The sequence below is a fragment of the Cinclus cinclus genome, chromosome 7 (assembly GCF_963662255.1).
Source record: "Cinclus cinclus chromosome 7, bCinCin1.1, whole genome shotgun sequence".
Classification (NCBI taxonomy): domain Eukaryota; kingdom Metazoa; phylum Chordata; class Aves; order Passeriformes; family Cinclidae; genus Cinclus; species Cinclus cinclus.
The window spans coordinates 10,154,532-10,170,318 of NC_085052.1; the positions used below are offsets into that span (position 1 = coordinate 10,154,532).

General features: G+C 41.7%; 1 protein-coding gene across 4 annotated transcripts; it reads right to left on the minus strand.

Annotated features, from left to right (window-relative positions):
• Positions 1–446: 446 nt before the first annotated feature.
• On the minus strand, positions 447–10,244 carry SMNDC1 (survival motor neuron domain containing 1). Of its 4 annotated transcripts, none has more exons than XM_062496805.1 (6): positions 10,154–10,244; positions 9,377–9,496; positions 5,834–5,976; positions 3,818–3,979; positions 2,886–3,039; positions 447–2,142 (listed from the first exon to the last, which is right to left on the minus strand). In XM_062496805.1, exons 2-6 carry the CDS (start codon positions 9,494–9,496, stop codon positions 2,005–2,007), a joined length of 717 nt encoding a protein of 238 aa, XP_062352789.1. In that variant the 5' UTR covers positions 10,154–10,244; the 3' UTR covers positions 447–2,004. The 4 variants fall into 4 exon arrangements, with proteins under 4 accessions (XP_062352789.1, XP_062352788.1, XP_062352791.1 ...); XM_062496804.1 differs by lacking the exon at positions 10,154–10,244 and adding an exon at positions 9,790–9,980; XM_062496807.1 differs by lacking the exon at positions 10,154–10,244 and adding an exon at positions 9,650–9,780.
• Between the last annotated feature and the right edge of the window lie 5,543 nt (positions 10,245–15,787).

Consider the following 15,787-nt stretch of genomic DNA (forward strand, 5'->3'; position numbering starts at 1 on the left):
TTCCTGAAAACTCCAGTTGTGCCTGCTTTAGCATGTGTCAGTTCTGCCTTCAAGATGCTCCTTTTGGCTAAATGAAAGGGACACTGTATCACAGCCACCTGTGAAAGATGACAGGTGACCTTCCTCAGCACGGAGCTGTCAGTGTGTCACCTAGTTAATGTCACTGCTGGGACATGGCTTTGTAGCTGCAGGCTGCACTACAAATTCCCTTCCTTAAAAGGTTATTATTTTACTCTTGACAAGTTTTCTATGCAAAAGAAAATTTAAGCCCTCTGCTACCAGTGAAGACGAATTAAGCAACACCTCCTTCATCTTGCAGTGAATGTGTTTTACTTCAGAGCCATTTTTGAGTATTACATTTTGTCCAGCAGCTTCTGGTGTATGTACCCTGTACTCCTGATTTGCCCTTATCCTCCCCCCTGAGTAATTCCACCTCACCAAATATATCCAGCAGATTTTAAACACTTTATTTAATAAAAGTTAAACATACAAAACTGAAATTAACACACTTTGTATTCATAAAAATCACCTTCTCCCATTATAGGGAGAACCTTTTTCTATGTATGGATTCTAAACTACTGCTTGTAGAGTTTAACTTGAGTTGTGACTCAGGTAACTGATGGACATTTCCACCAATCAGTGCATCAACAATTATTGACGTGACCTGATCTAGTTAACAAATTACAAAATGAGCTACATTAACATAATATACAGGGAAATAATGGTCAGGGTTAATGGACAAGACACTCATTTTATTTAATGGGGGGAAATAGCTGATGTACTCTTGTCCATTAACTCAGCCCCTAGATTTTACAAAAATAATATCTACATTGTATACAGGGCTACCCATTAACTTCTTTAAACACATTACGGGTTCAGAGGTGGCATCACTACCGTAAGTGCGAGACAAATAACAGAAGAAGGCAAATCACAGAGAGTACAAAAAAGCAAGAGCTTTTTACATGTGGATTCCTGAAGAAAACTGAAGGGGCTCAGCAGCACTGTAATACAGCTGAAGGTACAATGAACGCTAGGGCCAGTCAGTTATGTGAGGACAGAAACTCCCAACTAACCTTTACTCACTCACAGCTAAGTGGGATCTGGGCATTAGCATCTGCTGTGCTTCTGCTTGTCTGGATGGGGCCCATGCCCAGGCTGTCAGTGCTGTGACTGTACCAACACACCTACAACATCTACAGGGGAGGACAGCACAGCTCCTTTCCACAGCACAGCCAGTGACACCCCAGCTCTGATCCCTGGGGAGGGGTGGGGACTCTTAAGTACAGTTCCTTGTCCTATGGTTTTCTGGTTACATTTCATTAACTTCCTATTATAATTTGATGAGTATTTATAAAACACACAAATGAAGAAAAACAACCAACAAGAAACGGCATCTCCTCTGCTTAAATGCAAGTGCAAGAAATTTAGACTGGAATTCAGTAAAATTTATTGTGTCTAGAATGTAAGTGATCATTTGTAATAAAGATCCTATCAGCCCTGTTCTGCCCTCATTTACAGCTGCACAAGTCAATCTGCAGTGGATTTGTAACAGAGTTAAACGTCCTTAGCAATTCTATGTGACATGTAAGCTCTCTCACAGAGCTGAAGCAGCTCTGTAATACTGAGCATGTCACAGACAGCACTGTGACTACAGAAACCAGGGAGGCTCTCAAGGTGCCATTTTTATACCACCACTTTTTTAAAGGAAAAAAAACCCTTCACTACTGGTATGAATGAGAGATTCAAAGCTGCAAACAAATACAGTTTTGAAAATAACAGGCAACAGCAGTTTATGCTGCAATTACCTGCTACAAGAAGTTTAATGGTTGGGGGGGCCCAAATCAACAGCTGGAGATTTAAGGCTCAAATCAGCTGAAGCCAAAGTGATGGTGACAAAATGGACTACTCACTATGTGCCAACAAATAATTTACTTTTAGAAAAATAGAATGATAAAAAGGTAAGTGTAAAGCCCTGCAGAGATGAAGTTCCACCTTTTTCACCTGTTACTGAGGCATCAGATGCCTGACATTATATTTAGAGGTATCTTGATACTGTGTCATAGGTTTGTCTGCAATTCCACATGTTCCAACACCAACCTTGCCAGTTACACTCTCAGGGGAAGCAAAAATACTCCTTTTCACCTGGAAATAAAACAGAAAACACCATTTCTGAATAATTACTAGCTGGACTTTACAATGAATAAAAACAAGTAGTCTGAAGTGCTTCAAGATTCTCAACTTTTGCCCTATAGATGGGCACATAGTTTCTAACAGCCAGCTCAGCTGTGTTGTGAAGCAATGAGGCTGGGAACTTCTGGCACCTCAGTACTGGATGTGACTGTTGGTACAGAGGATCTCAGGTCAGGCCAATAATGAGTAAAATTTACCTCTCATAAGGGCATCTCTAATAATTATTCAAAAGAAAGACAAGTTTTACCACTATGTCCGGCAGCTCTTTGCAAAGTCATGACAGAAATGGAAGAAGATTAAATGTTCTCAATACTTTTTCTCCTCTACACTTGCTGTACCAGGGCACATCCCCAGCACTGTGTCTGCTGGGTCACAAACACAGCAAGAAGCCAGACTTGGAGGTTTAGAGGGGCCCTCAGGTTCTTGGCCCCAAGAAACACCAGCTGGCAACTAATGCAAGCCCAGCTCCCCCAGCCAAGAGCAAGCTCACCCTCAGGAACAGCACTCCTCCAAAACAATCCAGTAAAAAAACAGGCATTTGAAGTGCACAAAATACAAAAATGCACACTTCAGAATCCCAAAGACACTCAAATCCCCATGCTGCATCCCTTTAAAAACCAGCTCCTTTCTCCCAAGGTACTGCACAGAAATCTATGTCCTGTTGCTACTCACATACTGAAAAAAAGTAAACAAACCTGGCCTTTTTTGTTTTTAGAATAGGCTCTGTTGTTAAACTGTTGCCACTTGACTTTCTGGTCTTCTCGTTCCTGTTCAAGTTCTTTAATTCTCTGAGCTTTTTTCAAAGCTTTCTTCTTTTTATATTCTCTTTGCTGGGCTATCATCTCTTTTCTAGAGAAAAACAAAAAACACAAACCCCATATTTTATGTTTATGCCTCTTCCTGTAACAAACTAAAATCTGTCTATAAAACAAACATGCACATTAGTTTTCCAGAAGTAAATTGCAAAAATAAAGCTTGTAAGCATTCACCATTTCTAGGAGGTAAAAAATAAGTAAATCCCAAAATCCTAGAGGTCCAAACTGAGTATTTTCATTAATAGGCATTACCTTACTTACATATTTGGTATTACAAGAACCACCAGCACACCCGAGGAGCCCATGCCAAACAGAGCAACCCTGAGATTGGGTGCAGTTCATTTCTGGGTGAAAAGGGACCTATCAGCACTTCTACAGTTCACAAATATCTTGGGTTTGGAAAATGTAAATAACCCATTGGAGTGAAAAGCCCAATTTTTTCTGGGGGTCTGCAGGACTCAATCATTGGACAGTGATGGAAGGAAAAGGACAAATATGACTTCAGTGAAGATAAGGAAGTTGAAGGAGTCAATCTATGCCACAATGCCGCATCCTAAGAACAACCTTTTAGGGAAGGGATCACTGACTATAACAAACACTAAAGAATCATACAGGTTTTTTTCCACAGTAAAAAAGTTCTCAGCCCTTACAAATACCCTATGTTAGACACAGCAGGATACTAAGTAAATGCAAATTTAAAACAAACCAAAAATCCCCCTACTTCATTAAGCAATTTTTATAGCTGAGGGAGAAAAAGAAAAAACAACCAACCCACAAAGCAGCATTCAGACTTCTGTCTGTGTATTACTTACTTGGACATGGGTTTGTTGCCACTGTCCTCTTTTGCTTTCCTTCCCTCTTCCACAGGCTTCAGGTTGAACAGGGGTGTGACTTCAGCATTGCCATATCCAGCAAATGTAACTGCAGCTGTTCCATTCTCCTCATCTATTTCTTCAATCTCAGCTTCGTAACACCTGTAAAGATATCATGGCTGTAAGCATGTGAGTAAAGCTTTAATACTCAGCCCTTCAATACCTACATCAGCCAGCTAAGCCAGCATAAGCCACTAAGTGAAAAATTTGCAGATGCCAGCCTTCATTTTCAGGGGCAATACACAAATCAAACTAAGAGATGATTGTCTCAAAGTCAAAGGGACACAGGTACAAAGATTGCAATCTGCTGTATTTGACCTTTAGCTTCAACAAGCAATGCCCTCACAGCTATCACAACTAATGATTAATGCTGGGGCTGATCTAGCCAGCTATCCCGATTTGGTTTTAGTTCTGGCAGGTCATGGGATAGGAAAAAAAAATACTGCATCCACAGAATTCACTGAGGAGTTTTAGAAAAATGTCAGCTCAGAAGTGCAAAGCTTTGGTTCCATTTTTCTCCACAGGACAAAGAATTAAGAAAAACTGAAGCTTTCAAAACATTCACTCTTCAACACTTTAAAACTTAAAAGTTTCCTTACTGATTTCAAACAGCAATTTTGAAAATTGCACAGAAATCAGTCCATTTCATATTTATGTGTATGGAACACTTTGGTCGAACTGACCTCAAAATGGGAAAGGCAGAAGAGAAAAGTAACCTTTCCAAAAATATTTAAAATACCTGTATCTAACTTCAGGACAAATTACTATATCTAAAGCAAACAGAGGGGGAAAAAAAATGAAATGTTTCATAGAAAATATTCCAATTAACATTTACTAAATTAATTTGTGTGTTTTCAGTGGGCCAGCATCTTGAGCTAAGTGAAAACACATGAAAACCCCAAAGTCTGGCTGGCTCTTTATGAATCACTGCTCGCTTAAATGCTGCAACAGAAGAAGAGTTTTCTAAAACAGCCAGAACAATTAAGTCAAATAAGATGCACTTCAGTGAACAGTCTGACACACTCTTGCCCAAGCTCTGATCCTGTAACCAAGGGATCAGACCAAAAAGAATGACCCAATGATGACCTAAGACTAAGAGATTCGGTTTTTAAGTTCTACCACGAAAAGTGTTAAAAGTGTTCCTTCTAACACAGAAACATTTTTCTCAATAAACTGAAGAGCTGTTCACTTTTAGATTAGTTTTGTAGTTCAGACCTCAACAGCTATACCAAAATCTTTACATGGTTACTACATTTTTTAAGAGAAGTTCATGGAATAATAGAGCCTCCCTCTTAAGTGATAACAATTGTGATATTGGTCTTACATAAGCAGTATTTTTTTTTAAAGCTGCAACAGTTACTACAAAAAGTAACTTCTAAATGTTTTGTTCAAAGTTCATGGAGTCAGAATTATCTCCTTGGGTTCCCAGAACTACACAGGCTTATATACAGGAGACCAAACACAAAATAAATAATTCTGTAGTTACATAACATAGTTATTTTATTGCCAAACACAGCATTTTCAATTAGAATTTTAATTTTAATTTCCAACTAGAGGCCCAAACTGAGATACAGCAAGAATTTTTCTTCATGGTGATCAGTGACACATATATATGAATGCAATGACAAATCATGAACTACAGATCCCAAAAGCTTTACAGACTGTCCTAAGTGACCAATTCTTTCAATCTGCCATTTATTACATCAGCAAGTGGTAATTTACAAAAGCCACCTCACTGTAACAAGGTTAGTGACAAAAAGGGCATTTTTATAAAATAACCCCCCATTTTTCCGTTACCTAAAATACTGACCTTTAATAAGCAGTCCAAGGACACTTAATACCACTTATTTCCTAATTTCTTTTTGCTTTTAGTCACCCTGGTCAATTCAAACTGAATGAAAGTCTCTTACCATTGAACTATTTCATGTAACTGTTAGAGAAGTTTTCTACACTTACTGTCCATCCTCACTCCATATGGCCATACACCTATCCCCAACCTTCCACGAGTGACTGGGCAGGGCAGAGGCAGAACTGTCAGAACTTGCAAGAGTTTCCGAAGGTTGTGTTGAAAGAAGATCTTTGGTTAACTCTATGACTTCCTATAAAAGACAAAAAAAACCCACAAAGAATAATTTTTCAAATTCCTCTCACCAAGCATATTTTTACCCCAAGCTTACTGGTTTTGGTTTGGTATCTTTTTTAAGTTATTGTATTATATTCATTACTGCTGTGTGAATTACACTTGATTTGTTTTTTTAGTAATTTAATTAAACTCATTAATTGCAATTGTAGATAAAAATATGTATGCTTACTGCTGTAAAGCTGCCCATGCCCTCCTCAAATTTTCAAGTAGCAGTCTTTTTTTTTTTTTATAACATTTCTCTCATTGGCTGAACTGTAGCATCCAGAGTCAGGGTGGCAGAGCACCCTCCAAGCTGTGAAGACCTTTCATTTTTTCAGAAAGCATCCAGGTGCACACTAAAGGACTGGTTTCCTTTAGTCCTTTTGATAGAAGCATTTGTTTTTGTCTAAATTCTCTGACTGAGACTTCAGGTCAGGCCTTCCCTTGCTAATCCAAGATGACAAAGTAACAAAATTTCCCATTTCCTTTACATATTATTCATTTGCGGGCAGGAGATTGCAAAAGCCTCTCCCAATTTCCTGTAAAAGTTACATTAAAGACTAAGAAATAAAGACTTCTTTTTTTTCACCAGTGTTAAAAGTCAAAGGAGACAGCACCTAAAGGGCCAAGTTCTATATAATGCAGAGAAACTTTTCTGACCCTAAAGAAAAACTCTGCAGTTCTTTGAGTACCTCAGCATGAACCATTGTCCCTCTCCTAACAAAGAGTAAACATTTAAGTCAGGGGAGGGTTACAGACAGTGATCAACTGAGGCTTGGTGGAGCCTGAACTTTCCTCCCCATTTCACACCTTACTTCATCTATAGGTGTACAAAGACTCGGGAAAACCCAGTAAAGGAGCTGTTCATGATCCCTTAAGAACCTAAAGGATAGTAAGCACTTCCCAAGTAAGTTAATACAACATAAACTTACATGCATTTCTCTCTGATAAACTGTACCACTAGCATCAAAGGCCTAACAGTTTGGTTTTGTTGCAGTATGTTAGTCTCTGAATTTCCAACAGCCAATAAAAGTTTTGCTCTTTGCTTTGGAGGAGCTGCTGGTTAATAAGTACTCCAGTGAGCACAAGCAGCAGCAGCTGTGAGAACAGGAACACACAATTACTTCTACTTAGCTCACCATTTTCCTAATACCACAGCTGAAGCACAACAGATTTTGATTATGAAGTTACCTAATTTGAGAACATACAGCATTAGCCTATTTTCCCTCCCAAGTGCAAAATCCCAAACTATTCCTCAACATACAGATAGCTATATTCTGCAAATCCAGGAGACATCATGGCTTAAGACAAGGATCTCTCTCAGCAGGTCAAATATATCACATCAGGCACAAGCCACTCCTGAAAACAAGTGTGTCAAGTATTGTAACTACCAGTAACCCCAAACTGCTGACTAATTCTTGCCTCAAGTAATAAATTACTTATTCTAGAACTTGGATGTGAATAGTTTCAGACAAGTCTACCAATAATCCCCTGAATTTGATAAAGCCCCTTACACACCAGGCTATTAAAACAACCAAACTTCTGGTAAAAATCTTCATCTGATATCCACATACAGTAATGCTCAGCTCACAAGATAGAGACATTAATTTTACTGCAAGCCATGAGACAATTCTTGAGTCTTTAAAAGAAGAGATCATTCCAAGAAAATTTCTGAGCAGGACTTGGACTACCACAGCAGCTCAGTATAGTCAAACAGGTTGAACAACATGGCTTGGTGCCACGTCCCCATGATAAGGAGGTGTGACCCACAGGGAACACTACTTAGTTTGCCAAGATTTTTCCTGACCAACTGGTCTTCACAAAACCAGACAGAGCTCTACACTCCAGAGCACAACACCCACAGATCCCATCTCCAATTAGAGAAGATGACAGCTGCCATCAAACCTAGAAAAGGTAAGTTTGGTTCTTGTGTGCACAGACACTGTCCTAGAAATGCTTTGATGAACAGAAAAGCGAAAAGCTAAGTACTTCTAACAATTTCTTCTAATATTTAATCTTGCTACTCAAGAATAATTTACGCATACAAGATGCATCAGTATTTAACAGGAAAAAGATGTTTCAATTACATAGTAACCATCTTTTTTAACAGACAAAAGAGCTGTTTAGTTGGGACACTGACGCATCAAACCCACGTTTACAGTTGTTTGCTTAGTTGGCATATATCAAGTCTGCAAAACATTATGTCATTTTCAAGGTGGAACATACGGATAGCAAACCTTTTGGGGACGAAAGTGTAAAGATCTTCCCCATTCTGTGCAGAAAGCTTTTAATAAAAAGTTTGCAAGTTGTCCTTTCACATCAATGATCTCTGCATATCAAAGCCGAGGTCGTGTTGGTATCGGAAATATCATCCCATATGGGTTTTGCTGTGCATTTTAAAAATATAAAAATATACACATGCTTTTAACAGTGTACAACAGAGCACAATCAGATGATCTATAAAGTGCCTTGTGGGCACAAAGCCTTTGCAGTTTAAAAGGAATTCTAAAGATCACTGTTTGGAGGCACTACTCATGTTTTGGTCTTGAAGCCCAAATTTATTACTGTTATTTCCATACAGAGCAGTGGTCACTGAACCTTGCACTGGGTAGCTTTATCTATTTTTACACGAGATGGCTAAAGCAATCCACAACAGAAATGAAGCAGCACCTTGCACTCTCATGACAGATTTTAACAGCACTGCTGTGGCTTTATATGCACAAGAATCTAAAAGACCACTTATACATTTAAAATTAGGCTGGTGGCCTTCCTGTCACTAAACCCTATCCCAAGGACCAGAAATAGGTTTTAGCTGTTAGGAACATACTATGCTGTCATGACAAATGAAAAACACAACTCTTCATTTCTTATATAGAAATACAAGCAAGACTACGATGCACAAGGAATACAGAACTATACTCCAAAGTTTTTAACACTGCAAATGCATTTAATGAGTAAGCAGGTTCCAGATGAAGTTATTTGAGAACTCAGTAAGAACATCATGGTAAGCCAAACCATCAGGCTTCAGCATTAGCAAAAGCAACAAAAAATAAAGACTTTGAGGAATGCTTCAGAGAAAAAAAAAAACTAAAACCCAGCACATAGTAAAGACAGCACTGGCATATCTCTCACCTCTCTGGGCAAAGTTTATAGTGGAAGAGTTTGCTGTATAAATTAGTACATCATTTTTACTTATCCAAAAAAACAGATTTAAAATAGGCCACACTTTGGGTTTTTCCAAACTAAGCGTACCATTACTATATCAAGCTATACGGAATGAAAGTAACTGTCTATTTTTGTTACAGGACAAATATTTAGGAAAGATATAACACTTGTAAAAGACCCTGATTTTTTTTCACCTACCCTCAAGTTCTCACCTGTAAGTCTTTCTTCAGTTTCAGTAAATCCTCATTGTCTGCATTGCCAGATAAGGCAGCCTCGACTTGCTGGAGCTGAGCTTTGTAGCTGGCCAGCTGCTTAGCAAGGTCTTCTGACATCTACAAGGAACACACACACACATACAAACCCCACATCAAAACAACAGCCTTACAACTTTTTAATCACGCCTTGCGGTCCGAGCGAGTTGAAATGGCAACAACAACAAAATAAAAAAAAAAAACAAAAACAAAACAACAAGACCTGTTACTAACACGTTAGAAGCTCAGCTCATTAAGTCTCAATGATGAGTATTTGTTCAGTAATTTGACTACAGATATCCGCTCATTTAATTTTTGTGCAGATCCGGCTGCTCTTAAAAGAGTTCTGAAGAACAGAAGGCTTAAACACGTGCCTATGTACGGGGTACACGCATAGCTTAAGGCGTGTGAGCAGCGGGGCCTTGAGCAAGCCTCGCAACTCCCCGGCTCTTTAGAAAACGAATGCACGTCCCCAGCAAACCCCGCGCGTGCCCTCCGGCTGCTGCACACCGCGAGCCTCAGCACCGAAATCCTCTGCGGCAAGCGGGAAGCGGCCCCTCCCGGGGCTCCCCATGGGCTCCGGGCGAGCGGAGCAGCGCGGGAGAACGGACGGGCCTGGGAAGGGCCCGCGCCAGCGGCCAGGCCCAGGCCTAGGCAGGCCCGGCCCAGGCCCCGGGTCGCTCAGAGCGGGCAGGGGCTCAGCGCGCGGGGCCGGCAGGGCCCACCCGGCGGTCTCACCTCGGCGGTGCGGGGTGCGGGCCGTGCCCGGGCCGGGGGCTCCGCTCGGGGTCCCGTCAGGCCGCGGCCGCTGCGCTCCGGCTTCTTCCGCCGCCGCAGCCGGGGGTGGGGGGGGCGGCACGGGGAGGGGCCTCGGCCGGCGCGCGCCGGCGCTCGCGAGAGCGGTCACGTGTGCTACCGGCCGCGAGCGCGTCACGCGGCCCGCGGGTCACGTGGGGGCCCCGCCCACAGCCCCGCGTGGGGGCGGGGCCTTGACTGAGGGGCAGGGGCGGAGCCCGGGACCGGGACCGGGAGCGGGAGCGGGAGCCGGAGCCGGAGCCGGGCTGTGCTGTTCCTTCACATCCGAACCCTGCTGTGGCCCTTAGCTCGAGGAACCATGGCGGATTTGCGCTGCCGGAGCACACATTGATGTGGGGGACCACGGGTCCCTGGCCCCAGGGCGTTTGCTCGCTCACATCTTTGTTCCTGACGATATCAAATACAGCAACACCCTCTGGCTATTTACATCATCAGAACCATGCAAAGCTCACTACCAAACAATTTAGAAGAGAGTAAGTTTCAATATTCGTCCTACAACAGGGCAGGAAACTGCAGGGAAAAGCTCAGTGGCTTCTTCAAGCCTGTCACAGCAAGAAATATATATTTCTGGTGGAAAGCCAGTGATTAATTTGTCTGTGACCCAGGCAAATTAAACAGATGCCCCAAAATTTTCTTCATAGTAGCAGGAGAATCAGTGTCTCCTGCAAACATCCCGTCCCTCATGGTCACAGGGTGCTGTGCAGGAAACTGACTTCACTCCTTGGATTTGTTTATTATGTATTACCAGGAAAATATATCTACTGTGATGTATGACACTTGGTGTATGTCCTCAGAGGACATCCTGACCCGGAATGAAACACATTTCTGTATCTTGGTGTATGATCTGATAATCAAAATGCAGAAATTACTGGACACTGTTCAGAGACAATTGATGAGGCCAAGTTTAACAATGAAAATAGCAACAGCAACTTCTTGGTATTTTCATTACTATGCAGTAAAAAACTAGTTAAGGAAACATTTTCTGATAAGATTTTGCAGACAGATCAGTAATTGTTGAAACATAAAAATTTTTCGATACAGAGCGATCCTAATGAGTTTGTGAGCATACCTATCAGTTAGAATGGGCATTAGTACAGTCAGTTTCAACTTCACCTTTCAGGACAAGAAATCTGTGCTGTGTCTGTAGGATTGAAGTGACAGAGGGACTGAGAAGGCATCCACTGTCCAGTTATCTGCAAAAGCAGCAACAGCAAAAAGGAGAACACTTCTGTGGTCGCCTTAGCAGGAGCAAGCATAAAGAAATATTTTATTTCCATATAAAGTTTGGTAGGAGTTAATATTGAAGTAGTTTTATGGTTATATAGTAGAGTATGTAGTTTATAGTACAGTATGGAGTTTTATGGGGTCTGCAGACATCTAAGAGCCACTAACATTGTAAGACATATATATGTTATATACAGGAAGACAAGCCAGATCTTGAAACGACTGATCTTTAATTCATACAAATTTAAAATTTTCATTAATTGCATCCTTAAAACTGGACTTATCTTCAACCAAAAATAGAGACATTTTTTCTGTGTTTGACTGGAGAAATTCTTTTATACTATATTGAGGAAAAACAGTGTAAGGAGGACATCTTCCTGCTGTCTTACAGATTACACTTTTAAAAATATATATTTTATAGTTCATTAAATGTTTGCTGCCTGGACGGATTAGTACATAGTAACACATTAGCATTACTTATAGTAATAGATATAACTTAGCAACAGAAAAAAATAAAAAGCAACTTAATTGGCTTTTACCAAAGACAAACTTTGTTGCCATTAGCATTATGGCTTTCAGCTGTGATTCCTAGTGGGAAGCTGTCCAGCCGACCTGGCTGTACTTGTGGAATTGGTGTGCCTGGAGCCTTTGTGGCTGCGCTGGGGCAGCGGGGAGCGGCCGCTGGGTAGCCGAGAATGGCACATCTGGGTGGAAAGGTGAGGTTTGCAGTACCGGGGATTGCTGGCCATGCCTTGGACGGGGCCGCCTGCCTTTAAGGCGCACTGATGTGCGGCTGGAAGAGGCGCTGGAGCGTCCCGCAGCCACGCTTGACTTGTCCAGGAGGTGGTAGTGGTGCTGCACAGGACTTCTGCATCACCCGCCGCGTTTAACTGGCTACTCGGGAAACAACTCAGCCACAGGTCCACAATTCCGCCTCTTTTTTACAGTCTGCTGCCTGAATTTTATGGCTAGGTAATGGCAACATATATAATAACTTGTTTTTGAAGGTAACTGGGACTATACAGTCTTTTGAAATATGGATGTACTTTGGTGAATAAGTACACTTAAATCCTCAGCCTTCTTCAGTCCTAAAAGTTAAATCCTGAAGCACTTAAGGATCAGAAATCCGAGTGCTGAGCAGCAACCAATGCTGTGAAGATGTTATTATGTCAAAATGATTTAATGTCCTGTTTTTCAGCTTTGTATGAGTGTGTTGTTGTGCTTAGAACAGAGACCTAGCCACTAGCAAAAAAATTGGCTTATGCAGACAAACCGGTCTGTCCTCATGACAGAAATTGCAGTCCAAGTCTAGGCCAGAATGGAGACACTGGATATTTTTGGGCTTTTCTGGTAGACTACTGCATGGCATGCATTGCCCTGTCAGTGGGGCAGTACATCAATCTTGAAAGTTATTGGTATATTAATTTGGGTTAAGAGAATATTGTATTAATATTTCAGTTTTTATGGTTGTTTTCCTAAAGGTGCAGGGTTTTTTTTGTTCAGCTGTTCTATGCCTCTGAGCAAAATTTGCTGTATTTTGGGGGAGGGGGTTACTATTTGTCATTACAAGCAGAACTGTCAGCTTTGTTCATAAGTGCAATTATGCAGTATTTCCCTTTATGAAGCATTGTGTTGTTGTTGCTTCTGCAAAATTTATTTCTACAGCTTGCTTTGTTTTGGGGGTTTTTTGTTTGTTTGTTTGGTTGGTTTTTTCTGCAGTGGCTGTTTGAGTCTGGCTGAACTTAGCAGTCCAGCTCTTATGAAACCAAGTTATAGAAAAAAAATACTGCTTGCCCAGGAGCTTCATTAAAATACACACACAGTTGAGAGGTTCAAGTGCCTCTTTGCTTAAAGCATGTGCTCAACATTTCTCAGGGAAATTCTGTGTGTTTTAAGTCTCCATTTTTGTCATTTTACGCTCCTGAAATTTGGCCTAATTGTCAGATTTTTCACTGCCTGCTTACACAGAAGTTTGTGTGGAAGGGAAGCTGAATAGTGTACGCATTCCTGTGAAGATAATTTGACTCTTTGCAGCCCAGGTAATCAGTACAAATTGTGGCACTAAGCAAAGAAACTGGGAGTTCATACATGATCTGTCCTCTGAATTACTGTAGAAATTATGTCCTGTTGGTGAAAAAGGCACAGGTACCAAAATTGAAGAGGAAAAGTGAATCAGCACTTGATGAAGAATAAGATCCAGGGTGGGACAGCATGGGGGTAAGGAGAATGGAAGAATGGACTGAAAACTTGCATCCTTTATGATGTCATCCACTTCAGAGGGATTTCAGGCTCTTGGATTTCCATTCCCTTGCAACTGACAGCTTGTGAGAATGCCAGCTTATGTGGGAAATGACAACCTGCCAGTGTGATCATTTTTTAAGCAGCAGGTCTGTTTGCTGGGTCTTGATCAGGCCTACACAACACAGACTGTCAGATGGGATTTGCAGCTTTGTCTGAGCCTTCGGGTGGGAGCAATATTCCAAGTCTTTCTCTGAGGTGCTCTGCCATCTGCATCAGGGAGCTTCAGTCCTGGTGGTCTGGGCACTGCAGGAGAAGGCAGCTGTATGTGCTGGTTCTTCTTCTTGGAGTGCCAGGAGATGTGCTCCTGAGATTCCTTAGGTCCAGAAGGTGTTTGAGTGGCAGGAATGCTGAGAAGATAAGGGAAGTTTGGAAAGCAGGGAGCAAGAGCCATTGCAGAGGGTAGAGGAACCTGGGAAGATTAGGAGAGGAGCTGAAGCAGCAAGCCAGCAGTGTGGGAGGTTTGGGAAGCAGGAACTTGAGGTTAATATGGGAACAGCGTGGGGGTATTTTGGTTTGTATGTGGGGGGAGGGACCTGGGAAGTTAGGAACAAGACAGACTGCTGTGATGGACTGTGGGGCTGCTGTGGTGGGAAGGAGACCCAAGTCCTGCATGGTGAGGGTAGACAAACAGGAGGGCATTGTATGCACAAGGGAGAGGGCAGCTTGTAATGAGCACATGGCAGGAGAGGGAAAAGGATACGAGGTGCAGCTGACAGCAGTGATGACTGTGTGCGTTTTCCCCAGGACAGGGTTGCTGCCAGCTGTGTGCCACGCACTGGCTGGGGTTTGTGGCAGCTGGTCAGCAGCTGCCCACCACAAGCTGTGTGGCCTCTGGATGCTGGTGTGCTGCTCTGCTGTGCCCCACAGCTGCAGCTCCATGCCAGCCATCGGTCTTTGGTGGTCCACCCCCACAGGAACTGCACAGGCCTGGTCTGAGCACTGTTCAGAACACAGGACTTATAGTAACCAAGAATGTGCTGTAAAAAATAGTAGCTGTTTGTGGATCCTGTGTTGCTGTTTGCTGAATTTTAAAGCAAAGTGAGTTGAAAGAAGAGGAAGAGAGCCTTGCAAGAGGGCTACTGAATAGCCCTGTAAAGAGCTGGGAGTATTCTCCTCTGTAGGAGTATCTACATATTGTGAGTGATGTAGATCTATGTATGGAATAAAAGCTCGGAATGTAAACTTAGAGCTAATTGCCCCATGGGACAAAAGCTCTGATTCATCTGGAGATAACTTTGCTACCACAGGGGCATGGTTAGATTGCTTTTAGGAACTGTCATACCTTCCTAGGTTTTGAAAGTTCATAGCATCTTGGCTTGGAAGAGCTACCACTCCTGATTAGTATTACTTGGGCAATATGAGTAGTTTTGGGGGCAGTCAAAAATAGGAAGAGATTTGGTACAGTGTTACTTAATTATAAATAGGGTTTTGATTATTTTCTGCCTCTTCTGAAGTTAACAACATCAAAATTTTAATTAGTAATGTGGACACCTTTGGACCTCAGCACCTCTTGTTTCTTTGCCCTCCTTTAGAACAAGGGGTAATACAGATACCTTATGTTGTGGAAATTAATACTAAAAATGCTGCCACATAGTACTGATGAATATCAAATGAAATCCAGTGAGAAAATGAAGAATTCTCTTTCTAAAATTGAATTCAAGGAGTTCATGGCAAATAGTGAGTTCTACTGATGCAGAAACAGATTGTGATTAACTGCCATCAGAACAGTATCAAGGACTACTGTAGTCTGACTTTGTCATGCCACATTGTACTTCCATCCTGTGAACCTAGAAGTTGCTAGCAGTTAACATTTTTGTTTCTGGACTATGATAAGCTTATTTTTGCTAACTGTAGTGTACGTGAACTTTTAAAAAGGTTAACTATGCCTTAGCAGCTGTAGAATTCATATTCATTGATGTGTTTCCATTACCAATATAAACAACATGTACAATTTACATAAAATGCAAAATATATGCATCACTGTCCCAAACTTTTCCATCCTTCATTCTACTGACAGACTTTCAGACACAT